Source organism: Zingiber officinale, unplaced genomic scaffold, assembly GCF_018446385.1.
Source record: "Zingiber officinale cultivar Zhangliang unplaced genomic scaffold, Zo_v1.1 ctg192, whole genome shotgun sequence".
NCBI classification, from domain to species: Eukaryota; Viridiplantae; Streptophyta; class Magnoliopsida; order Zingiberales; family Zingiberaceae; genus Zingiber; species Zingiber officinale.
This window is the reverse complement of record NW_024589877.1, coordinates 138,949-149,139: the sequence shown is the minus strand read 5'-3', so window position 1 is coordinate 149,139 and position 10,191 is coordinate 138,949. Positions and strand designations below refer to the sequence as shown.

General features: G+C 36.9%; 2 protein-coding genes across 2 annotated transcripts; one reads left to right on the top strand and one right to left on the bottom strand.

Moving 5' to 3' along the window:
* Positions 1–4,605: 4,605 nt before the first annotated feature.
* On the bottom strand, positions 4,606–6,570 carry LOC122036684 (pentatricopeptide repeat-containing protein At5g15010, mitochondrial-like). The gene has a single exon (XM_042596085.1). The coding sequence runs from the start codon at positions 6,467–6,469 to the stop codon at positions 4,733–4,735; it is 1,737 nt and encodes a 578-aa protein (XP_042452019.1). The 5' UTR covers positions 6,470–6,570; the 3' UTR covers positions 4,606–4,732.
* An 18-nt stretch (positions 6,571–6,588) lies between these two features.
* LOC122036685 (thylakoid lumenal 17.9 kDa protein, chloroplastic-like) lies at positions 6,589–8,222 on the top strand. The gene is made up of 4 exons (XM_042596086.1): positions 6,589–6,839; positions 6,926–7,040; positions 7,129–7,198; positions 7,796–8,222. The coding sequence occupies exons 1-4, from the start codon at positions 6,589–6,591 to the stop codon at positions 8,023–8,025; spliced, it is 666 nt and encodes a 221-aa protein (XP_042452020.1). The 3' UTR covers positions 8,026–8,222.
* Positions 8,223–10,191: the final 1,969 nt, after the last annotated feature.

Below are 10,191 nucleotides of genomic sequence, written 5' to 3'. Positions count from 1 at the left end.
TAGAGATATGAATAGCACATCAATTTGTATTAACTAGGTGTTAAAACTTATGAAAAATTTTGATATACCACATATAATATATTAATAGATATCAAACATATTGATATTAATAGTTTAGTAAAAATTTTAGTATGGTATTATATCATACCTAACTTTTTGATATCTTCTTGTTACCTTCTTTTTGAATTTTATCTCATTCTTTTCTTTTTTTAATGTTATCTTATTCTTTTCCATCCTTTTCCTTCTTCAAGGAAGATAAGATTGAATCTACAAAATAATGTCACAAGACTTCTCTTCTCTGTTAATTTTCAACTGTTTATAGGTATAAGAGAAGAGAGAGCGATAGGAGTGTGAAATCATACTCGGTCAAGTGTCTTAGTCATTTGAGTATATATATTTTTAATCAATTCATGTTTTATCGGTGTACATATTAATACATTTCACAAATCACAACAATGAATGAGTACAAAGATGCACGAATGAACAAAAATTCGATTAAATTAAATTAACTGATCAAATTGATATAAAAGGTCTGTTCAATTATTTTATAATTTGTTTTAAAAGTAAATATTAAATATTTTCTTTAATTCAGTTCGATTTCGATTTAAAAATTTGATTAAATTAATAAACTTGAATTCCAAGAGTTTTATTTAATACCGTTGATAATTTTGGAATATTATCCTCACACTTTACCTCAAGAAGTTCTATTAATATTGGGTCGTATATTTTTTAGATATGTGAATTGCCGACTTATCTCAGTCCAACTATGTCTCCTCTCATCGGAGCTCTCCCTCGCAACTCTGAATGCAAGGCTATAATTAGCTAACGAACAATTGCTACCAATCCATTGTAGAAATCGTTTTTCAAGCAAAGCAACTATGCCATCATAGAGTTGAGAGCATAGTGTAGAACGGCTAAGGACTGTAAGGAAGTCATTCCTCTCTGTCAAGTAGTCCGAGAGATCGGGAGCTAGTTCAACTCACTCAATGGACAGACACTTTGAACTTTCTCACTTTCTTTGTTCTGGTTTCTTTGCTTCTGGTTTTGTTTTGCTTTCCTCCGATAAATTGAATCTTCGTTATCCCACTCGTGTTGTAGGGCCTTTTCCTCGGAGGATCCTATAGGTCCTAGTCTCAATTCCTACCAGCCCAACTATGTCCAAAGAATTTTGTAGTTAAGATGTTGAGGGTTTTTTGAAAAATTTTAGACAGACTTAAATTAATTGGATTTGTTATACCGTTAAATAAATCTTAGTTAATACCATGATTAATATAGATGGATAAAGTTAGGTAACTATTGTATGCTTAATAAAAATATGACATATAATGAATGTTTATTGTTATAATTTATTGTTTCAAAATCTTTGTTATAGCCAAAGACCCACATATAAATATGAAGGTTACTAGCATGATATTTTATGTCATAATATTATAGTAAAAAGATGATTATAATTACTATCTTAGGCTTTCTTGGCAATTTATCTATATGAAAGGAGATAAATTATAATCGAAATAAAATTGTTACCTTTTAATCATCTGATTAGTCCATAAAAACTAAGTCATAATATGTATATAAAGGGAGGTTATACAACATTCTATAAAGAATAATTTCTCAAGCACATCTATATTTTGATGGTTTTTAAAATCTTAATCATCGCCAAATTCCCTCATATAATAACTTAAATAAAAAATAAATCAATAAGAAAAAAAATGCAGTAAAGAAAAAAAAATCTGTCTATTCAAATTAACAGATTTTCAGTTTTTGGATTGGTGAGCAAAGTTTGATCTAATCAAATAATTGGATGGAACTAATCGAATTTAAAATTCAGTTCAATTATTTTAAAATTTAAAATTTTGTTAAAAAAATTAATTATATCAATTAATTTCAGTAATCTTATTCAGTTAAACTGAAGTAAAAAATGATAGATAAAAAATTCATCATAAATAATAATGATGTTAGATTTAAAAATCTAATACATAATTCATTTTATTCAAATTTTATAAAAAAAAAAAATGAATACTTAAAAAAATTATTTAATTCAGTTCTATTTTAAGTGAAATTGCTTTTACCATTTATAGATTTCTTGTTTCTTACTGATCTTAGGGGCTGCTTGTTTGAGGGTTTAGAATGGAAATGGAATGAAACTTGGTGTTTGGTTTGGAGAAATGATGATGGGACCCACGGATTCATTCCTCTAAATATAGGAATGGGTCATTCCTGAATAATATGACGGATATGGAAATCATTCCCACTTCATTAATATTTACAGTTATTCTCATATTCTTTTTCATTCCCTTACACAAACCAAGTGCCCCCTTACTCTTCTACAGTTCTACGTGTAAAATTGATGTTTCTCTTCCGTTAGCGCAATTAGGAAAATGCACAGCGGTGGGTCCACAAACTTGAATTCTCTCCTAGAGATTTCGTGGAGCGAAATTACATGCTAGTAGTAATCGTTACCAAAAGATTTTGAACTTGTAGCTGAAGGAGATAAAAAAAATTAGATAAGCTTGTTCGATTAGAAGATTTCTTTGTCCCACATATTGGCATAACATGTCAATTTCAACTGGTATAAAATATCTAATAGCTCCATAATTTATCTCATTTCAGAAAGTATCGAACAACTCTAAAAGAACAGTCAAAATGATGATTTCATCTTTCTACCACATATATTTCTTTGATTTAATATTTTTCATTCTTAGGCCAGCAGCCTAAAGATGCCTATTTTTCTTGAATATTGTCTAATTCCGTGGGTAGGATAATGCATACCTTTTCCCCAAGGTATATGAAGTCATGGTATTACATTGATAACACTGAAACTATAGTTAGATAACCATGTTTACAATCATAAATTCTAATTATATATCACATTATTGCAAGAACACATACTAAAAATCACTAAACATAAAATAACGAAATATATCATATTTCCCATTGCAACTAATTGAATAAAAATCATAATAAAACATTATATTTTTCTTCTTGATAATTGAATTTAGGTTATAATAACAAAATATAACCTAAATACAAATCTCTTCATTCTTCTTGATTCCTCATGTTCGCATTGAATTGAATATAAACTAGATCATTCTTCTTTGTTGTTCAAATGTTTTTTATTTGTCTTCGTACTTAGAAATTAGTAAATCCATTTGACTAAATGAGCTAATTGAACGAACTCCAAAGCCCCATATGGCTGCATATCCATGATATGAATTATACCATATCAGAGTGGTGTTTGGGATATGCAAATAATAATCCTACGTACATAACAGTGGATCTTTTAATGGTTTTCACATGGGAGACGAGATCTTCTAGTTAAAAAAAAAAAAAAAAATCAGGTGATGGACTGTTTGTAATTATGATTAGGTGATCACGATTCAGACCACCAAAAGTAGACAAGTGTCTAGGTTATTGGACGTTGAGCGGGGACGGTTTTCGGCCGTCTGTTCAAACTCAAACTATAACTTGATAGAGATGGTAAACCCAAGGAGGAATCACAACCAATTACAGTCGGATCGCAACGACGATTCAACTACAATTACGAGTGATCCGTCCCGTAATTTTTGTGGACCTGGATGGTTGGTGATAATTTCTCTTATTCCACATTTACAGGATAAAGCTACAACAGTAAACAAGGACTTGGGATCAAGGATCAGCCAAAGAAGATCGCTGGTTGCCACTGCAAGGGGAAAAAGATATCTTTCGATGACAGTGATGTTGAGCACTCTGATGATTCTAATGGTCCAGCAAAGAGGAAGCAGAGTGAGGATTGAGGTTATGATATCGTGCAGCCAAAGATAAAGCTAAAGAAGTTATGCAGAGTGCTGCATCACCAGGTTCCAAGTTTAGCAAATACTTTAGCTTATCCAGTGTCTTCACTTTGTTAACATGAATAATCATTTCAGGCACCTTCACAGTCAATGAAGTTGAGGAAGCTTAAACAACATGTCGAGGCACACTCTAGTTCTTTCTTTCTGACTTTTCGTCAAACCATGTTGCTTTGTCTGTTTGTCATACTTGAAGAGAAAGGTAACTTTTACTTGAAGTATTTTGTTAATATTTTATTCTTAGCTGCTCATCACGTTCTCACTATCTTTGATGGGAGCATATCTATGTAAGTGCGATCTGAAGTTTATTTACCTAAAATCAAAATTTAGTGTGCAATAAGTGTTAGCATCATTCAACTTTTTATGCCAGAAATTGCAATTCAAATATGATCAACGTCATAGGAAAACATAAATTATGTTGCTGTTCTTCAGCTACCAAACATGTGTTATATAATATTTAAAAAATGGAAATCGTTATCCTACGAGATCATTCTTCATCAGGGTGGTCATTAATTAAAAATTTTCAGTAACTTAGATTAAGCCAAATAGATATCAAACTTGTAATAAAGCAATAAAGAAAAGATGTATTGCAAACATGAAGTGGACAAGGCAAGATGCTCCCTGTTTATGGCAATAAAATTAGTGTCAACTCCTAAAACAATTAGACAAACTGCACAGCTCTATTTTACACTTTCATTCAAGAAAAGGATGCTCGTCACTGTGCCAAAGTTCTAAAACTGTCAACTGATTATATTTGAACCTGTTAAAGCAAACGATGTCCTTAATGCAGTGCCCGTTGCATTACCTCTTTACCATAGAATGCAATGGCTGAATACTTGAATCAGGTTGAGCAATAAACTGTAACTTGCAACATGGCAACTCATGAAGCCATGTTCATCACTCATTCACTCGTAGAGCGAGAAACCCCGTTCCCTTGTAATTTTTCTCATTTCAGCATCTTTTGATAATCCTTTGTTCCTTGCACGGCTATGCTTTGTTGAAGTTTCAGGAGCAATTTCCCTGCAATCCAATTCCTCTTCCATAACTGATTTTTGACTGAACTCCTTGCCCAAATACCAAGCCTGAAGCATCTGCTCGGTCTTTGGCTCTGGAAGAAAACCTTTGGCTTTCATTTCTTCGTAGTAAGTGGCAGCCTCCTCTAACTTGCCATTCAAAAACATACCGTGGATCAGGACAATGTAGGCACTTCTGTCAGGGGTGAAGCCATCCTGCTGCATCTCATTCCATACCTTGAAGACACTTTCGTGCTGCCTCCATCTCGACAATTTTCTTATCAGCATAATGTATGTTTCGATTGCCCGGCCGCAATTGGATTCTCGCATTCTGGCCAACAGCTGGAACACATCGTCGACGTTCTTGGCCGCATCAAGAAACGGGTGGTAGGTGCGTACGCAAGGCGAAAGGCCTCTGTTAAGCATTTCGTCGAACAGCTTCCTTGCATCCTCCACACGGTGTAGTTTGCAGAGTGGGCGGATGAGGGAGTTGAAAGTGGCAGCATTTGGACTGGTACCGCTCTCCTCCATCGCCTTCAGCAGTCGCATGGCCCCATTGAAGCACTTCCCCTTCGCTAGGGCGTGAATAACCGCGTTGTAGATCTTGAGGTCGGGCTTGGTGCCCATTTCCTTCAGCTGATTGAAGAGCTTGAGAACGGCATCGAGATTGCCAACTTTGGAGTAGCAGGAGATCATACTTGCGTAGGAGACAACGTCCTTCTCGATCTCACTGTTGCGCATCAGCCTCCAGAATCTCTTGGCCTCCCGGACGCTGACCACGATGCTGCACCAGCCGTTGAGGACGATGTTGAAGCTCTTGGTGTCGAATGGGAACGTCTTATGGTTGCACAGAAGCAGGTGTTCGGCGTCCGGGACGTTCTTGTATCGGCAGAGCGCGGCGAGAAGGCCTTGGAAATCATAGGGCCCGGGCGTGATGCCGAAGCGTCTGAGCGTGTGAAAGGCGTTGATCGCGCCGGCAACGTCGTGGACGGCGGAGTATCTCTTGATGAGGATCAAGAGCGTGGCTGGAGTGACGAGGCCGGCGTTGCGCATCTGGTGGACGAGGGACCAGGCGGTGTCGAAGTGCCGCATCTTGCCGAGGATGGAGATCATGGAGTGGTAGTCGCGGGCGGAGTGGGAGTAGCCCGGCTGCTCAGCGGCCCATAGGAAGAAGTTGAAGGCGCAGGCCCAGTCGTTGCGGAGGTGGGAGAGGACACTGTTAACCAGCTCCGACGAGGGGGCGACACCGCACTGCTGCAGCCTGAGCTTGGCGGCCTCCGCCCTGCTGCTGTCAGCGGCGCCGAATCCGCGGATAGAAGCGAGGACGGAGTCGATGTCCCGGAGAAGTTGGGAATCAATCTTGCCGCCATGGTCGTCGTCGTCGTCGTCGTGTTTGTCAGAATCACCGGCATCAATGTCGGAGAAAGAGGAGGAGGAGGAGAGAGTTCTGAGGATGTGGAACCTGGGCCTCAGGAATCGATGCGGCGGTGCGGAGACTGATACGATGATTGGGCGTCGCAAAATCAAAACAATTCTTCTCAACATGACGACGACGACGTAGGATGGAAGCGCCGCCGGCCGACAACGATCGAGGGAGGATGGAAGTAAGGGGACAAACAAATGAATCATGCGATCGATGGTTATTAATACAGCAAAAACATCTGACGGTCAAAAAGTGTTCCATCCGATCGTTATCTAGACCATCATATGAGCCTCAGCTAAGCAAGGCCGAAGAAAGCAAAGAGACGATGGGGATTTCACAAAGGACGCTCATGCGCATCCCCCCATTCCCCTCCTGCAGACCTCAATCTCCAGCTCCTTGCTTTATAGATGTCCAAGGTATTATTCTATCTTCCTTGGCTCCTCTCGCCATTGCCGTCACCCTGAGCTCTCCCTTGCCCTCCATGGGGGTCCCTTATCCCAACCCTCGGGCTCCCCCCTTCCCACCTTCAACTCCCTACGCGCAGTCCCAGAAGTTGCAGCTGGGATTGCAGAATGGGTAATCGAGCTACCTCTTTCACATCATCGCGCATCGATCGATCCAATCGCAGAAAGGAATTTGTCTGAGCATGTGTTTTGCTGCAGAAAAATTAGACCTTGTCCGTCCACGAACCCCGGTTGCGTGTCAACAAACCCAAATTCTTCATCGTTTGTCTTTCCATGGATGCTTCCTGAAGATTATTCCGCAAATGTCATTCAGGTTTCCCTATTTTTTTATCATTTATTTTCTGAAATTGTATATTGTTTCTCTGTCGATATAATATGTTTTCTTTTCTTATTTGAAACAGAGCTTGAAAGATGCAATACTAAAAACCCAAAGAAATGTGGAGTTCAAGGTAGATGAAGAAACTCCTGAAGGTAATTTACTTGAATTTTGCACTTAAATTATGCCCACTTAATCATTGTAATCAATCTGTCGAGGAAAAACAAAGGTTAGAACTTAGTTGAACCTTTTTCAAAAAAAAAAAAAATGGAAAAGAAAATCTGAAAACGTTGTGCAAATTGAGTAGAAAATAAACAAAGATCGATCCAGAGAAATTTTCTTCAAATCTGAAAACCTTAAGCGTATATCACATGCTACATGAGCTGGAGCAGACTTAGCCTGCTTTTTCATACAATTCTTATTTGTAAAAGCTGATTATAGCTAATTGTTTGCTAAATTGACACTGATAACTAGCAAACAGATAATTTCTTCTCAGACAACTCTTACTTCCATGTGGTATTTGAGGTTCTCTGTAAAATCTCCAAGCTATTTAACATATCCCAAAACTTATGCCTATTCTCAGTTTTTTCACTGCCTCTGATGATTTCATTGCTGATTCTAAGTTGAACTACTGGCTTCCTATTCAATATGAGACATTGTTCTACTCTTGGATATCATTTTTTTATTTATCCTGGAAAATTGTTTGTTCACAAAAGAACAAGCAGTGACATTCTGGAGCTTGCATATTTCAGGCCGATATTTACTTGCAGAGGTTGATGGAGGATTTGGGCGCGATGTAATGGAGTTCTTGATCAAAACAAACATTGTTGCTTTTAGAGCTATGGCAACAAAAGTTACATACATATACCCATTTACAACAGCTATAGGGGATTCTAGAGGACAAATTGAAAGGATTAACAGGATAAGGGAAGAATTGGGTTGGTATGCGCCTAACTTTGAAGCAATGGATGAATCCGATTGAGCCCTATAAATGTGTCTGTGCTACAGCATGATCTATGTTTCCTCTTGTGCATTGGATGATATTTCTTGAAGGTTTTGTATTTGTATATGTGAAAGAAACAGGGATTTGTTGAGTAATTTCTGGTCTCTATTCATGTATTGGAACATTGATTGCAAAGGCAATTTTCTAAGGACAATTTTTCAACTAATTCATTCCTATCCATTAGTCTTTGTTAATAGTTTGTCAATTTTGGTTTATATATATATATATATATATATATAGCGTTTATGATTTTAAAATTTAAGAGTTGGGTTATAATGAGTTTGAACTAATAAGATTTTTATTTAGGGTACATGTTTCTCTTTTGGTTTATAATGTTCAAGATTAACAATTTTAAATACTTACGGGGTATATTATATATATTTAAGGTTTAAAATTTTAGAATTTAAAGGTTGAGTTATAATGGGTTTAAGCTAATAAGATCTTCCCTTTAGAGTTCAGATTTTCTTTCTGGATTATAATCTGGATTATAGTATTCAAGATTAAAAATTTTAGATGTTCATGGTATAGTATTTTCCTTTAATGAAATATTATTTTTTTAAAAAAATAATGAATTCAGCCATAGCACGTACACTTTTACTTTCGCATGTTGTAGTCCCTATCTCTCTCTCTCTCTCTCTCTCTCTCTCTCTCTCTCTCTCTCTCTATATATATATATATATATATATATATATATATATATATATATATATATATATATATATATATTATATGCTGAGCGACACTTTGTGAGCAATCGTGAACGACGCGCAGACGTGGCGTTGCCAGCTCGATTTCGTTACAAAAAATATGTCATTTATTCTCTCTCCCCTTCCGTATTTTTTAAAACACTTTTGCGTGAGAAATTTCTCAAATTAAAATCTCCCTAGTCGCTCTCTTTCTCTCTCTCTCTCGCTCCCGCTGTCTCCATCGTCCGTCGAACCTCGCGCCTTCGACAGGTAACTGCTACACCTTGTAGCAGCTAACTGGCCATGCACCTGCTATAATGTGTAGCAGCTACTTCGACAGGTAACTGTTACACCTTGTAGCAGCTAACTCTCCATGTAGCTGCTACAACTTATAGCAGCCGCTTGGTAAATCGTTTTTTTACTAACTAAATTTTATAGCAGATATTAATCCTAAAAATGCTTGCTAAAAATTATTTAAAAATATTTATGTTGCTGCAGTGCTTTTGCTTTTCTGCTACACGTTATAACAGCTACTTCGACAAATAACTGCTACACCTTATAGCAGCTAACTTGAAATGATGAAGCTACTACAACGTGTAGCAGTTACTTCTTCGTTTACGCTCAACAAGATGTTACTCTACATTTTAACCAATAATAAATAGATCATATCAATCTCAGATTTTTATTTAGATCAATTAAATGAGGTTCTACATGTTTAAAAGCAACTGCAGCACGTTAAAGTAGCTAGTCGTCAGAAGCTGTTACACGGTATAACAGCTTGTCAAGAGTGACTGCTACACTGTGTTGCAGTTACTTCTAATTAGCTGCTACACTTTGTAGCAGCTACTCAAGAATAGCTGCTACAACGCGTAATAGATACCCTTGATCTCCAAATAACATTTTCTGACCAATTAACATTTTGTAATTATTGTGCAATTACATTTTTACCCTCATTGGTTAAATGTTTAACCCCTAAACTCACCGTGTGACAAACACTTCGAAAGAATTTCAATCATAGTAGATCGGTGCCCACATGGTGTCTTTGTCAATCAATCTCACCGCGACGACTTGTTTCTCATCCAAATCTTCGCCTCTATCGTAAGTATTTTGTTAGGGGTGAATCTCGTTTTGTTTAGGAGTTTAAATTTTTAGGGTTTTAATTCGTCTCCTAGCTGCTACAATGGGGATTAATGATTTTAGGGCTTTCGAGTTTAGGATTATAGTTGAGGGAATAGAGTGTTTAAAAAAAGTTTATTTTTGTTGTAACAACTACTGTGGTTGAACCCTAATGATTGATACAACATGGTTAAACCCTACAGTCCCGATGAGCTTCTTGTGATAGTAGCAGCTACTTAACCCTAATTGCTATAACGTGTAGCAGCTACTCATGTTTAGCAGCAACTACTCACTAAGATCTTATGTATTTGTTTGATAGAATTAAATAGTGAGCCAGAGAACT